At 33.1% G+C, this 16,578-nt stretch overlaps 1 protein-coding gene across 1 annotated transcript; it reads left to right on the top strand.

Moving 5' to 3' along the window:
- The first annotated feature begins 83 nt into the window (after positions 1-83).
- Positions 84-5,933, top strand: LOC6643511 (serine palmitoyltransferase 2). Its single transcript, XM_002066322.4, has 4 exons — positions 84-469; positions 3,964-5,079; positions 5,165-5,427; positions 5,487-5,933. Exons 1-4 carry the CDS (start codon positions 200-202, stop codon positions 5,701-5,703), a joined length of 1,866 nt encoding a protein of 621 aa, XP_002066358.1. The 5' UTR covers positions 84-199; the 3' UTR covers positions 5,704-5,933.
- Positions 5,934-16,578: the final 10,645 nt, after the last annotated feature.

Raw genomic sequence — 16,578 nt, 5'->3', positions numbered from 1 at the left:
TGCTGAATGAAGAAAATGTTTTCTGGGATATAATTGCACATGGACCGTACACAATGTTCGCTGGGATATGCTGGTAATTTAGTATATATTAACTCTCGAGAATTAAACAACAAACATTTGTGATTCTAGTAAAGAAGAATCGGTTGCGCGTGTGTGCGAGAGTTATAAATAAAAAAACGTTTAAAAAAACGGCACCAAAATGGGCAATCTGGACACCGATGCTGGAGTAACTTTCGAGCAGAGCTATGCCACAACAAATGGCAATGGGATTGGAAATGGGAAACTTCCCAATGGCCAAAGCAACGCATCCAATTCGAATTTTTTACTAGACAACACTATTGTGGACGAACAGCAGCGCGAGGCTTTAGTTCAGATTCTAAATCAAAGAAAATTTTCGGCCCCAGCCTATACGGAAATACGTACAAGACGCAGTGCAGCCAAGGCGGCAGCCCAGGCAATGAAATTCAAGGTGAGCCACAGAAAGAGAGCGAGAGCAAAAGCGAAAGCCAAGAAAAAAAAACCGGCGTGGTCTTTACATGTGAGAGAGTTCAAACAAGAGTGAGAGGAGTGAGCGAGAGAGAGACGGAAGGCAGTGGAGTGCAAATTTTTGAGTTTTATGTAGCTTCTTTTGTTCTAGGTCACTGCAGTATTTTTCTTTCCTTTTTCCTTTCGATGGCCTAGTTTGCCCTCCCTCCCCGCAGAATATCGAACAAATAGATCGAATCAGGGGAGAATCCTCTTTTAAAGCAATGAGAATTAATCGAATTCATCGAGTCATTCTCCCTCTGTTGCGTTGCGTTTATTATTATTTTATTTTTTTTATCAGTTTTAGGCTGATTGGGCCATGCCCAGTTGATGGGAGTGGGTGATTCATGTGGGTAGTATCTGGCATGTTATGGGGGTGCCTCTATTGGGCGGTGATTTTCAAGCGATAAGAAGGTGCATATTTTGGTTGTGTTTGTTGGTGATCTAGATCTTTAGAGCTTTTGTTCGGCTCGGAATTTGTGTAAAACTTATCTATGTATTTCAAGTCTGTCAGGGTAATTTTATCAGAATATTTGTGTTTAAATGGAGTGAGTCCAAGAAGAACTTTGTATAGTTAAGATACAGTGGAAACTCCCACAGTCGAACTCTGGGAAGCAAGCAGGTTTATTTTTTGTTCTAAGCAATTAGTCTAGCATTTTGTTAATCTATCAGCTCTATCAGCTTTTGAAAAGGCAAATCTAGGAGTTCCCTTATAGCACACACTGTAACGAACGTATCTGGCACTTGAAAAAGAAAGAAAAGTCTCTTAAAACTTTAATTTTATACTTTATCGTTTATTGATTCGCCAACATAGAAAATATCATGAGAATGCTATAGATTGTTTTAAAGTGTCGACGTAGGTCAAAAAAGTTTTTTTTTTTTAGAAAATTAATGGCAAAATTATTCGGCTAAGAGGAGCGACCGTTTTATGGATAGTTTCAAAACCTCAAGAGGGAATTTCCTCATTTAGCCCCTCCAAAAATTTTAGTATAGATCTTACGCCCATGCTTATGGTTTAAATAAACCCATAATGTATACAAACATTGAAAAAGAAATGATTTTTAATACTGATTTTTGAGGTAGAAGATTCAAAGTCCTAAATTTTGAGATTTTTATCTTGATGCTTTTAAGGAAAATAAGGAAATCGACGTCACTTGGAGTGCATTTTAAGCCGTTTATTTCCGATTTCATATGCAATCTATTGCATATACATATACAAATATAGTATACGATTTTCAATGGATGTCAAAAGTGTCATGATTTATTATAAGATTAGCAAAAAACCTTAAATTTGAAGTAGCTCCACTTTAAGATTAGCCATATGCTAGATTTATTTTATTTTATGATTATTCAAATTTGATTGACTAGTGGTGAGAGTTCGAAGGCATAAGCACTTGAAAATACCTAACAACAAAATTTAAGGGTACAAAGTTTTAAAATGAATGAAGCAGAACTTGCAAGCCGGAAACTTGGGCAAAGAATCGATTAGCATTGCGCCAAATTGAGTGGACGGATACGTCAATTTGAATGACAGCTGAGACGAAGATTTCTTTTTGAAACTATAAAGCTACTCGTCTGGGCTCTCCTTTTATCAAAGTTTCGGTTTTAACTTAGTAACTAATGTTATCAAATATCGATGGAAAATGTTTATCGGTTTCGATTTTTATTCTGTACTAAAGTAATAAGACAAATCGCGTGATAAAACTTTTGATGAAAACTGGAATCCGGGAAACCGAAATGATAATAAACATGGCATATCATTGTTGTCAACTTGTTATTGTTATATGATTGGTGTTGATTTATATACACACATATATAGGTATATATGTTTATATATACATATATATTAATATAATCTTATATATTTATGTGTTTAGATACTCATCATATGACTCTATTTTCTCTCTCTGTCTGTGTAGCCAAAAAATCAATAATAATATTTGTTCTTGTTCTCTCTTTTGTTTGTTAACTTTAATATTGGTTATCATAGGTAGTGTATTGCATATAAAATAAATTACCTTATTCTTATGGACTAATTGCCTCTTATATATATATATATACATATGTACATACATACATATATACAATAATTGTGCCAATTGCTAGTTTTTATATGGCTTCTCTGTCTCTTTCTCACATTTTCACTCATTTTTTATTGAGTGTGACTTCATTTTTACAAGTCAATGAGACATGCGAGGTGCATAGATATACATATATACATACATATCTACGTAAATACATATATATATATATATATATATAAATATAGTTGGGTTAGTTAAATGTTAATTGAATCATTGTGTTTAACTGATAAAATCGCTGAAGACCAAAGGGGGCCAGTCCATGCCCTTCTATCTCAGCAAGAATGACCTTTTCACTTATTACTGTTATGATATAGTAGGCTGATCTTAAATCAATTTTGCTTAAGAACAAAAATTCAAGACGAAATTCTTTTTTTCATTTATATGTATAGTTTTTAAACTTTACTTTTTTAACCTCTAGTGATCTGTTCTAAAGGGGATATTTAACTATGTTTTTTTTAACTTAAAATTGTGTACCTTATTTTGCGCCAACTTTTTTAGAATTTGCTGGAATTGTAATTACAAACTAGATTTAAAAAAAAAACTAAATAAAATATATTAAAGTAAAACGATTTAAAGTTTCTATGAAGCATTTGTAGAGAGCCAGAAAATTACCTTTATTTAAGTGTTAAAAGTTAATTGCCAATCGCTTAAAGTGGTGTATCTATATTTACAAACTATATCCTGTAATATACAGAAGTAATTTTACTTATGATAAACATTTGTCCAAAAATTTGCAATAGCACTTATTTAAAATAATATTGACTTAAAATTATCTGAGAATCTATCTTGGTTCTATATTTAGCTGTTTCAATGGCGGTTAAACCACTTGAGAATTACAACTGTAAAAGGTGAATAGTATATATTTAAAAATTCTGACACATTTAAAGGTTAAAATTCCAAAAAAAATACATTAATTAACTACATTAATAATCTAGCAGTTCAAACCAAAAGAAAAAAGGAAAAAAGATTTTTATTTTCTATATCTAAATGATACCAAACTCTTCTAAGTGATTGATTATCTGTTTCTTTTACTCTGTTCTAAAATGCAAATAACCAGAACTATAGAAAAACCGCAGTTGATACTCAGAACGAACCCGAACTCTTTCTCTCTCTATATCTCAGGTTACAATAACAATTAGTTATTATGCACCTGTTTGCACTCCCTGGTATGTTGAATAATTAAGCGATTACCTGTCGATTGATAAGTTATTTATATAGAGAAAAAAAGGTTTTCTATGTTGATTCTCAGCGATAAGCTTGTAATCAATCAACAGATAAAAGGTGCAACTTAATAACAAATTATATATTATCTAATTCTTTTTTCCCCCTTTTTGTTCTATCTTTTGGAATATAGAATGCCAACGCCAGTAACTATCATCCAGCCAAAAATCTACAAATTAATGGACAAGTCCATGCTCTGAAAGAGAAGCCCGATTTCAAGCCCAGTCAAGTTGAGGGTAAACTATCGCCTGAGAAAGAGCATTATGCGAAAACATCCTTTGAAGAGGTGCCCTTACATACCGCATGCCTAACGTATCTGGGATTCTATTTGCTAATGATATTGGGTTACATCAATCAATTGCTATTTGTACCCAAGGTAGCCAGCGAGAAGGGACGCGAAGGATATGTGACTCTCTATGATGCATTCGAAAGTTTCTATTCGCGTTACGTGTATCGCCGTATCAAGGATTGCTGGAATCGTCCCATCTGCAGTGTGCCCGGTGACGAGCTGACCCTTAAGGATCGTGTCACAGATGATTATGGCTGGAGTTTTAAATTCACTGGAACTCAGACTCGTTGCCTCAATTTGGGATCGTATAATTATTTGGGTTTTGCCGCTGCTACTGGCCGTTGTGCCGATGAGTCCGAGGATCGAGCCCGAACTGCTGGTCTAGCCTATTGCAGTTCACGTTGTGAATTGGGCAACACCGAACAGCACGAGGAATTGGAAAAACTCACTGCCCGCTATTTTGGTGTTGAAGATGCCATCGTTTTTGGCATGGGCTTCGCCACAAATGCTCTGAACTTGCCGTCCCTCTTGGGGCCCAATTGTCTGGTTGTGAGTGATGAGAAGAATCATGCTTCCATCATTTTGGGTCTGCGTCTATCGGGTGCCACAATTAAAGTATTCAAACACAATAGCATGAAAGATCTGGAACGTGTGCTGCGTGAAGGTGTCTGCTATGGTAATCCGAAAAAGGGTGGTCTGCCATGGTCCAAAATAATGATCATTGTCGAGGGCATCTTTTCGATGGAGGGTTCGATTGTACGTCTTCCCGAAGTAATTGCATTGAAAAAGAAATACAAGGCCTATTTGTATTTGGATGAGGCACACAGTGTTGGTGCTATGGGATCGAATGGTCGTGGCATAGCCGATTACTTTAAAGTGGATCCAAAAGAAGTGGACATATTGATGGGCACTTTCACCAAGAGTTTTGGCAGTGCTGGCGGCTATTTGGCTGGGTCTAAGGTAAGCTGAAATACCCTTCGACTAATAAATCTTTATCAAAAGAATTTATATCTTTTATTGGTTCCGTTTTCTTATAATCACACAGAAATTGATTGACTTTTTGCGTACAAACAGTCACGCCCATTGTTATGCTGGTTCGATATCCCCTCCCGTTGTGCAGCAAATTGTGACCTCCATGAAAACGATTATGGGTGAAGATGGTACTGAAACGGGTCGCAACAAGATAATGCAATTGGCCAGAAATACCAGATATTTCCGCAAACGTTTGGCCCAAATTGGAGTAATCACCTATGGCCATGAAGATTCGCCAGTGGTGCCCATGTTGGTATATTTGTTTTCGAAAATTGGGTAAGTTGAAATTGAAGATGTGGTTTTCTATATAGTATTAATATTTCTTGATTTCATAGTGCTGTGGTCCGTACCCTAACTACCCGTCATATAGCTGTGGTGGGCGCTGGTTTCCCAGCCACTCCCATTATGGAAGGACGTATACGTTTCTGTCTATCGGCTGCCCATACCAAAGAGCAATTGGACTATGCCTTGGAAGTGATTGATGAAATCAGTGATGATTTGGGTCTAAAATATTCTCGCAAACCTCGTGATCCGAATCCCATTGAGTACTAGGAGATGCTTACTACTACTACTACTAAACGCAACTCGCATTAGCCATTTAAGTCAAAAGTCACACAGTCCACATATAAATTTGCTAAATTAATTCATTGCTATAATTAATTTAAGACAAGTTTTGCAACAAAACAAAAAAAAAACAAAAGTAACATCCACAAATTAATTGACTTTGCCCCCCAAAAAATGAGAATAGGGGTATCGAAATGTGAAACAATTGCAACAACAAACAAAAGCTTAAACTAATATTTAGCATTTATTTCGCTTATCCATAAAAGTACACAGTTTTATGTATATATGTAGTTATATATATATTTGTTATTGAACTTGTAAAGTTCTAAAGAAAGAAAAACATTTCAAGTATTTTTTCAGGTTTTTATTGTTTGTGGTTAAGGGAAAATTGAATCAATCACCTCGCAAAAACAAAACTATGCGAAACTAATTGTAAAAAAAAGAACAACACATACACATATACATACATATATATAAATAGTTAGAGCTAATAATTATAAATGATTTTATTTTTCTATAGAAAACCAAACAAAAATGAAAATAAATCATAAATTGTTGCTTAACATATAACAAAAAAAAAAAATGTATTTTCCCGTATTTCTGTAAAATTTTTGAATATTTAACAAGTTGAACTTTTGTAAAAGCTAATGGCTTAAGATTCTATATATACATATGATGTAATTGTACTAAAATATTGCCTATGCTTTGATCAGTTAACGTTAGCATGAAGGTGGGGGAAATAAGAAAAACTTCCATCCACCATTGTAGGTGGCTCTTACTACGTTTTCGATTTTTAAGACCAATTTTCCATGACGCTCTACTAAATTGACCAAATCAATAAATACGCGTTTATATGTTGGTCGAATATCGAATATTAGTACGAATTCCATTCGAAAATCATTTATTCATTTCATAATTTTCTTTTGACCCAACATTTTAGTTCAATTCTTAAGCAATTTATGCTATTTATATCAATGTTTTTAAATAACTTGATTTCTTGAGATTAATTTACTATGGAAACCAATTTCCTAAAGAGATATTTCAATTTCATTTGTTTAATCAGATAAGAAGTATTAAATTTTTTTAATTTATGTATATGTTTTGGTCCGATTGTTTTAAACATACAAATTGTTTGTTAAAGTAAAGTTTAAGCTCAATCAACTGGTTTAAAATGTTTGTATTTTATTCAGTTTGAAGGGATATTTTTTGAATGTAAATTCCCATTTTTTTTAATTGCAAAAGCTTTTAAAGCTCTTTATACCGCTGAAGCTCCAAAGTTGTCTGACAAAAGTTAATTGATATGCAACTAAAATAATATTTGAATGTCGTTTTTCTTAAATTCTTTTATAAAATTGAACAAAATATATGTATTTATTAGTTAGTAATTATAAGATTTATTAGCCTTTTAGCTTGATTTCCAGTTTATTACATTTGGGTTAATCAACAAATTTTTAGCAGTTAAAAATTTAATAAAGGAAGAAAAGATATACAGTGGTGATCAGTAGGTTAGCCCCTTTTTTTTAACTTTGAATTTGATTTTCTTGGCTCCCAAATTTTTTCAATAATTTGTTGGTTTTTGTATTTGGATGATGACCCGTAATTATTGTCATGTCAGCTTTCGACATTTTATTTACAGGTGCGTTAGAACGAAAAGCGGCCCCCAAATTCTGGTCAATAGTTTAACCCGGTCTTTCCAAAATCTTTAATATTATAGTTAGCTATGTGTATTCTTTAAAGAAGTTGTAGATCTGGGTAATCTAAGATAAACTGCATACCAAAAATGTTCATTTTAGCCCCAGTATTTTGGGGCCCATCGAAATTGCAGGATTTTGGATGTAATTGTTGAGGTCAAGAGACCAAGAGGTTTGACGCCGTTTTACGATACCAATTTAAACTACTTTTTTCTTAATCTAATTGTAAGTATGAAAGTAAATTGAATTTCCCGTCAAATGATACATGTTTCATAAAAATCCGACAAAAATTAGACCGATTTCATCGCCGATACTTTTAAAAAGAACCAGGTAAGCAAAATTTTTCGACACATCCTCCATCTCCATCTCTTTGCACGCATGTATGGGGATAAAATGAACATTTGTAGTATGTAGTTTATCTTAGATTACCTAGATCTACAAGGTCTTCAAAGAATACACATGTCGAAATATAGTAATAAAGATATTGGAGAGACTGGGCTAAACTATTGACCAATTATTGGGTGGAGGCTTTTTGTTCAAACGCCGAGAAAATCAAATTCAAAGTTAAAAAAAAGGGGGCTAACCTAGTGACCATCACTGTATGTACTAACATACTACTAATATTTATTAAAATTTAATGATACACTTTAACAAAGAGAGTACTATAAACTTTTTTTTCGTTGTACAATTTGTGTATCCTTACAAATTTAGTAAAGTATCCTACCAAATTTCATGTGTTTTTTTTTTGTTAAGTATATTTAAAATCTATCCAGACTTGGACAATGAATTAATTTCAATGTGAAACAAAAAAAGTTTAAAATTTTATTTAATTTTTTTGTTATTGTTAATTGATTTCATTCAAAATTTGTTATTCAGTTTTAAAGGAACTTCTCCCATTCGTATTTAAGTTTAACTAATGCAGAGTATTTTTGCCTTCGCCTTGTTCCTTTTGTTTCGTATATGTATATATGTATAATATTTTCTATCATGCGTGTTTTTTTCTTTCCACCCATTTTCAAGTGGTCAAAATGGAAAATGACAATATGTACATACATACATGCATATAGATATATAGAAAGGCGTTCTTTGTAAGTGGGCATGGTTCGGTCTGATGATGCTGTTGCTGCTGCTCCTGCTGCTATTTTTGGTATGAGTAATTGACTACGTGCGTATAAAGTTTGTGCTGGCATTTTAACCAAGCCATGAGTACTACCAGAACGAGAACGCGAGTACTCTGAAAGTGCCTACAACAATGCCAACAACAAATATCTGACTGCCCTTGAGTGGGTGTGTGTGAGTGTGTGTGTTTGAATGAGTGTATGTGCAATCATAAATATGTATTCTGCTGGCCATTTGTCATGAGTTTTTTTTTTCGTCCTTTTTTTTGTTGTTATGCCTTGAAAATTGTAACAAGAGTCTTTTACTTGAATGCAACTGGTTTTTTTTTTTTGTTGGTATGTAAAGCTTTAATCGAGATTGATAAGGCCGACCAAGGGGAATGGAAGAAAAATAGAGATATCATTTAATCTGATATCTCTTTGAAAACTTCTCGTTTTGTCCATTACAAATCGCTGCTGATGCCGCTTTTGCGTGCCGTTGTCTGCGGGCAAAGCTTACTTTTTTGATACCTTATGCCAAAAAAGATAAGCGGGTATAGACGAATATGTTAGAAGTAAATGTATGAAAGCTAAGAAGGACTCCTTGATCATCAAGTGTAAACAAATTTTGTTCAATTTCGATTACAAATATTATATTAGGTATACAAATTTAGATATAAATTATATATATGTATATAATTCGAAGAGTTAAGGATACAATTACAAAATGTACAACAAAACTCTGAACAGATTATGTATACATTTATTTTGAATAATGTTTAAAACTTATTAAATGGTGTGTGTGTTTTAAATTTTAAATTAAAACTTTATTTCTTTTGAAATTAAATTGAAATATTGTTAATTTATTTTAACAGCTTTACCTGAGATTTAGTTTTGAATAAGCCATAAAACAAGATAATCAGGATAAGATATGTTACAGGCTTTGTGACCAATCACAGCGTTGTTAAAAGATTTTTGATCACATTTACCAAAATGCAAGATAGGCAAAATAGAAATATTAACAAAACTTTAATTTTAAAAATTCTTAAACTCTCAACTTTGCAAATCTCTAGCTTCGTCAAAGTAGAAACGATTTTGGAAAGTGATATCTCATATTAATGTAAAACAATGCTAATGAACAGCTTGTGCGTGTGTGTCAAAAAACCTTAATTTTATAATACTCTAATTTAGTAAATATTTTAGGTCAATTGAAAAATGTTTGTCTTTATTTTGAGATTAGAATAATGTCTTTTATTTTGCATAAATATCCCGAGAACTAAATTTGTTTATATACATCATTTTTATGAAAAATCGAATCGAAATTATTTATTTCATATTGGATGTATGTCATATGTTTAATGACATTTTAAATAATATTTAAGTTTTTCAAATATTATAATATTTTCCACTAAAAAATTCCAAAATTCTAAAAAAAATATCAAAGAAGCTAACATCGGCTATGCCGAAGTTTATATACCCTTGCAGTCCTTGGTAATAATAATTTTACATGTTCAAAATTTGTTTTCTGCAACTCAATTCATCAATATACAAACAAAACTCTCTATTTTACAATTTGTTTTTCTTCTTCCCTTATTCCCAAAGCAAAGCAACGCACGCATACACATACAGTTCATGTAGCGTTGCGTCTGTGTGTGTTATATTTATCCGATCACATTCATATTTTGGGATCTGGGGCTTTATATCCAATATTATCACATATGTAAATTTCATAGCCTACTCCGATTTTTATAAAAAAGTTTTTTCTAGTTTTTCTAGAGCTATATGATATAGTGGTCCGATGCTTATGAATTTCATACTTTATTTTTCCCGGGTAATAAAAAACCTCGAAACAAAATTTCAGACCGATAGCTCTTAAGACGGCTGAGTAATACGCATACGCACAGACGGACGGACAGACGGACATGGCTATATCGACTCAGCTTCTCATGCTGATCAAGAATATATATACTTTATGGGGTCGGAAACGTCTCCTTCTGTGCGTTACAAACATCTGACCAGTTTTAAAATACCCTCTGCAAGGGTATAAAAAAAAACCGAATCTTTGCGAATCATATTGACAGATTTTTTGAATTTGTATTAAGACTCCAAACACTTATTATTCAGGTACTGCTCATCGGATTTTCTGTTGACTTTCAGGCTTTTCAGTTTTAAAGTTTCTTCAAAATTTTAAACTTAAAATTATAAAACCACAATGTAATTGGGAATTTTTTTTAGGACACAGACTTATTACATAGCTATTTACTTTTCTCAATCCAATATCACAAACGGATAAAAAAAAAATTCAAGTGTCAAATTTTATTTGGTATGTATGTAGATACTTAGTAAAGGGTATTTTATAGTCAGTGTCTTGGTAAAACTTGAAAGTTTTCTTTGGTTTTTCTTGTCCTATTTTCCTCAAATAAAATTTTAATGTTTCCGTTTACTTTAACAAATATATACACACATATCTATATATATTTTTTTCATACCTGGTTTCGTTTCGTTGCCCCTGTTTCACCAGGAAAGTTGCATTTTGTATGATGTTGGTGTGTGCATGTGCTTGTGTGTGTGTGCGTTGAAAAAGTTTTATTTCCTTCGCAAAAGTTGAAAGAATTTTTCTCTCTAAATCCAAATCCGAATCCTATTTGTAAACACTTGGGGCATGCATATTGCACAAAAAAATGGCACAAAATGTTTGAGTTATGCGCATACTTTTCACAGACAGTGTAAAAAGTATATTGCAATAGATTTGTTACAGAAAAAAGGCGATTATAAAGAAATTCGATAAAACTCGAAGAAATATATCCAAGGTATTTAAGTATTCTATATGGCAAAAATAAATATCAAACTTTATATGTATGACTGTGCATTTCATTTATTACAACTAACTTTTTATTTTTATAAATCACAATTTCGATTCCAAATATATTTATTTGATATTAGTTCTACTTTCGATTATTTATGAATGACTTTATAAAAATTTATATCCGATTACAAAACGATTTTAATATGCAATCGATTTAGGTTTAGAAACTCTTATAGACAACTTTTAAGTTGACTTGTCAAAACACCATTTAAAAAGTTATTTGAATATTTATTCTTTAAGTTTTATTTAAAATACAAATAATTTAATTTATAAAAAAGGCAGCAGACCCGCTTACCCTATTTTCTTTGATCTTGAAGTTTGCAACACATTTATCTGCTTCGGAAATCAACACAAATTTCTTTGTATGTAGTACTATTCTTTAAATTGATTCTTAATCTCGCTTTGGCTTGAGTCTTTCACAAATATATAAATACATATGTATATGTAAGAAATTATTCTTAAAAAAATACAACCTAACTTTAATGATTCTTTAAAAATCAAAGAAACAACCTATTTTGCCATACTGCATCAAAAGCTGTCAATCAAAAAAATTAATCTTAACCCAACAGTGGCCCATATTTGTTGCTTCAGCAATCTGTTAGATGATATACGGAGGCGACAAAGTGAGGTGGAGTTGGTTGGTGTGCTGCTAGTCAGCCAGTCGAGGGGTATGGGATATTTATAATCTTTCACTTCACTTGCCATTGCTATTACTTAAAGCACATGTTTTATAATATGCGAGATGAAACTGAAAAACAATTTTTCATGTGCTAAACGTGTCGCCTAGCTGACTGAATACGAGCACACTTCCACACTAATAATACACACACACACACAAACACACACGCGTATAGGAAGATATATATTTTACTTATACCTATACATACATATATACATCCTGTAAGTAGACGAAACATTGTCGTAGGACAATCAGTCATTTGCCTTTTTGGCACCAACAACAAAAATGTGTCCAAAAGGTTTGACTTTTCCCTCTAACACTTTCAATTCGCACTCGTTAATCAATCAAAGTCCATTGAGATGGGTGAAAGAGCTACATGCATAAGAGGAAACTGGAATTTAATCAAGAGTTCTCAATACTGAGATTACACCAAAATCAAAATCGCAACCAGCAAACATGAGAATGAAACCAAGTTAAAAGGAGGCCGTCCAAAATGAATGAAGCAAATTTAAATGCCAAGTTAACCGCAAATTAAATTTGCTGCCAAATGTTTCTCCCTGAGAAGATGGCGACGAAGATGTTAAAGTAGACAAAGCAATAGGAAAATAAGCAAAGGAACAAGGGAAAGAAGGTAAAACCGCAGTTTTCTAATTAATTTCAAAGACAGACATCAAGAGAAAGAGAGCATGAGAGACAGAGAGAGAGAGAAATTGTATTCGAACAGACACCTTAGCACCTGTCACAGACCAAACCAAACCAAACCAAACCCAGCCAGACCAGACCATGGTCTTTTCCTTTTGTTTGGCATCATTAAGTTTTGCGGCAGCTTCTTGTTAACATTTATGGTTATTGTTTTCCTCAAATCACCCACTCTCATGTGATGGTGTGTCGGTGTATGTATGTGTGTGCATTGTGGGCGTGGTCAGTGGGCCTAAAATTTCTCTTAAATATGCAAGCAATTTGTTTTGGTCCAAAAACCCAACCAAAGCAAACCGAAAATGTGTTTAATTAGTTATCTCTACCAAGCAATTATTGATGTTGTTTTCCTTATTGTTGTTATTGTTGTTGTTGTTGTGACTGTGTTTGCTTTTGCATTTCAATAAGGTGTGTGTATGGAAATAGTCATACCACTATATATTCCAATTGCTTCTGCAAAATTTTGAAGCAAATATATTTTTATACATACTCATCTTAGGAATTGAAATAAATACAAATGTATTAGTATTTTCCATTTAATTATAATATATAGCTATCCTTGGAATTAGACAGATTTTTAAGTTCAAGTATAATTCAATAAATAATTGTTAGATTCATCACATTGAATAGTTTTAAACTACATTTTGGTTAAACTCTATTTAAAATCGATTATAAATTGTCAATTTTAAATAACTTACTATCCAGTTAGCTATGGAAAATTTTATATTTTCCTCATTATTTTAGTTGGGAACGTGTTTTTCGTCCCCATTTTGAACAAAATTATCAATTAAAAACCGAAAGATTTATTAGAGTTAAGCACTTTTTGTTTTTAAATTATCAACAAATTGAAGTTTTATCTCCTAAAGCATTTCGAATTTTAAAAAAACAATTCCCAATACTTAGCATCATTTAAGCTGAAAAACTTTTAAAAAAAATTAGCATAACTTATTCAAACAAAATAATTTGAAATTAAATATTTAACCAAAATCATAATAAACACAATTTGGCCACAAAACGTTGGATTTGACACTCCAAGTGAAATAATTATGAAATTATTTTCAGATTGCTATAAAGTATCAATGATCGGCCAAATGTAAGGGCCGATATAGTGTAACGTATATTAAATTTACCTTTATTAAAATCTACCTAAGGAAACTTAGTCAGTTGTATAAAACAATAAAGATTAAATGCAAAAATATATAAAATTTGCGGTGATCTCTAATAAACTTCTAATTAAATGCTAAATCTAGGTCAAAAGTTTTCTCTTTGAGCGGCAAACAATAATTCCGGTATGAAAAACTGAAAATGGATGAATTTCATTTTCTAATAGTGCAAAAACACATATCAAATTGAATATACTTATGGATATGATATAGCCAAATGTAGATTTAAGCTGCCACATATAAAATTGACAAAATTAACTTAGGCTTACATATTAAGCCGAAACTAATTGGATTCCTAATGCATTTGTGCGCATTTATAGACCGAGGTAGACAAATATACAGAGAGAGAGAGAGAGAGAGAGAGAGATAGAGAGGGAGAGAGAGAATGATATTAATTGAATTAAATAAGTTGCATTTTCCCACATGACATAAAATATATATACCTTTCTCTTTCGCTTTGTTTATTTATCTATTTGTTTCTCTCGCTGCCTGCTTCATATGATTAAATCATAGGCCAACAAATTGCTGTGCAAGAAATAAAACAAAACCAAAAGCGTGTCACGTGGCGTATGCGTAATTTGATTATTAATTAAATTGGCCAAAACGGCAGGCAGTCACACAGACAACTGGCCAGGATACTTAAATGAAGAAGACCAATCGAATTAGCCTGCCTGCTGGAATGGCAACAAACAATGACCCATGGGCAAGGACAAACAAATCAAATAAGATTTATTATGTGACACGCATAAAATGAGAATTGGAGAAAGCATCGAAGAGAAACCGGATGACAATTCGGTATACAACGTCTCTTCCCTGTTGCTCTTAACCCTCCTAAGGACAGTATGGGTGGAGTTTCTGTGTCATTAAATCAATTGAGTGTAAGATGGCACCATGCACGAGTTGGAGCTAGAGCAACCGCCTTCTTCATCATCATTCAAGTTGCTGCTGCTGCTGCTTCTGTTGCTGCTATTGTGGGGAAATGCTGTCCTAATTAATGCGCCTCATTTACTTCATTTAGTAGGACGCCCTTTTTACCCAGATAGGCAGTAGGATATAGAAGAGAGAAAGGGGTTTGACATTTTTACACACACAATTTTCCTCAATTTTGTGATCAATCAGTATAAAACTGTCCTCAGACTAACAAACAACAGCGAACTACAGCAGATAGAATGAGGATAATGTCCAAGTGCTTAGCGCATTGTCAAGCTAATTAGCCATTTCTCTGTGGGTGGTTGGGTATAAACCGGAACATCAAATGCATTTCATATATATGTATTGTGTGTGTGTGTGTGTGTGTGTGTGTGTGTGTCTATGTGAGTGGTTGTGCGGTCGATGGCCAATTGAATTTTGCAATTGAATTGGGCCCCCAGCTGATGTGGATTCTGCTGCTGCTTCTGATGATGATGTCGAAGTCTATGGCGCTATGTTGATGGGGATGCTGATTCTGATGATCCTGCCCTTTAGCATTTTCATGGTGGAAACATGTGAAACAGAAGCGACGAATTGTGCGTCAGTTGGATGCCACCTGCCAGGCAATTCTGGAATTTTAATAGCCTTTTGTGTGGTAGCATCTCAAACGACCAGAGGGAGTAGCAGCTGCAGCCATCTCTCCATACCTCTCCCTATCTCTTCAGTTTGCTAGACCAAAAATTCAACAGAACTTACATATATATATATAGAGAAGTATAAAAAAAAAAAAATAACTAAATCATAAAATAAGCTGAAATATTCGGTATTTTTTTCCCTTGCCAAGACGACGGCAAAGAAGAGAAATGCATCTGTTAGCGACAACTGGCGGAAGTAATAGCAACATAATCGATTTGCAGTCCCATTGCGGATGTGAATGCTTGTGAGGGGCTAGGGATAAGAATAAGGATATGGATAAGGATGTGAATGCGGATATGGTTGCTACTTGGCAGGAAGTAATTTTACCAACAGTCGCAAATCGTAAAAGAAAATATTACAAAAAAAGACAAATAAGCAAAAAAAAAAAGGAATGTGACAAACAGAAAATCAAAGAAGAAAACAGTTGCAATACCAAATACTTTGGCTAAAAGTCTTTCAAAATCATCTCTCAAGGAAATTTTTGAAAGTTTTCCATGATTTAGATGGACATATTGTAATGGTTATAATATTTGGAGAGAATTTATATTATTTACATACATATGTATGTTTATAAATAAGAATAATCCCAATTATTAATTGAAAGAACAAATATTTATTTACTTTTATTATATACAAAAGGGGCTTAGACGAAAAAATAAAACCACATTTCTAAAAGTCATTTACAGACTAAAAATAAAATCCACAAATTTTTCCCTTCATTTTTAGCTCTATCAACAATTTGTAGCCTCCAGTTGTTGACCATTTTGGCAGCCGCCCTGCCCTCTCTCCCCAACCACATACCACTCCACTCATTCATTTCCCCTTTTGTACACACTCGTATAGTCACTCGCTCGTCAATTGGCCAAAAACAAATTCCATGCTTCATAAACAAAATCCACAATGGACTCGGTTTGCGTATAAATGTTTAAGCAAGCTAACAAAAGTTTTCGTCCCTTCCAACAAAATTGCGCATACGCCGCGTAAACTGCCTCAGGGGCCAAATGTATAGAATAAATGTTTACAAAAATGATTGCTGCATTTTATTTGACAATTAAACAAATAAATG

This window comes from Drosophila willistoni (assembly GCF_018902025.1).
Source record: "Drosophila willistoni isolate 14030-0811.24 chromosome 2R unlocalized genomic scaffold, UCI_dwil_1.1 Seg200, whole genome shotgun sequence".
NCBI lineage: Eukaryota > Metazoa > Arthropoda > Insecta > Diptera > Drosophilidae > Drosophila > Drosophila willistoni.
The sequence above is the reverse complement of the archived record's forward strand: the minus strand, read 5'-3'. Positions and strand labels throughout refer to the sequence as shown.

Bases quoted from the DNA above. Each gene is read 5' to 3' on its own strand.
- LOC6643511 (XM_002066322.4), top strand. From the start codon at position 200: ATGGGCAATCTGGACACCGATGCTGGAGTAACTTTCGAGCAGAGCTAT. The intron at 470-3,963 runs GTGAGCCACAGA...TTTGGAATATAG, and splicing joins CCCAGGCAATGAAATTCAAG to AATGCCAACGCCAGTAACTA. The intron at 5,080-5,164 runs GTAAGCTGAAAT...ATAATCACACAG, and splicing joins GCTATTTGGCTGGGTCTAAG to AAATTGATTGACTTTTTGCG.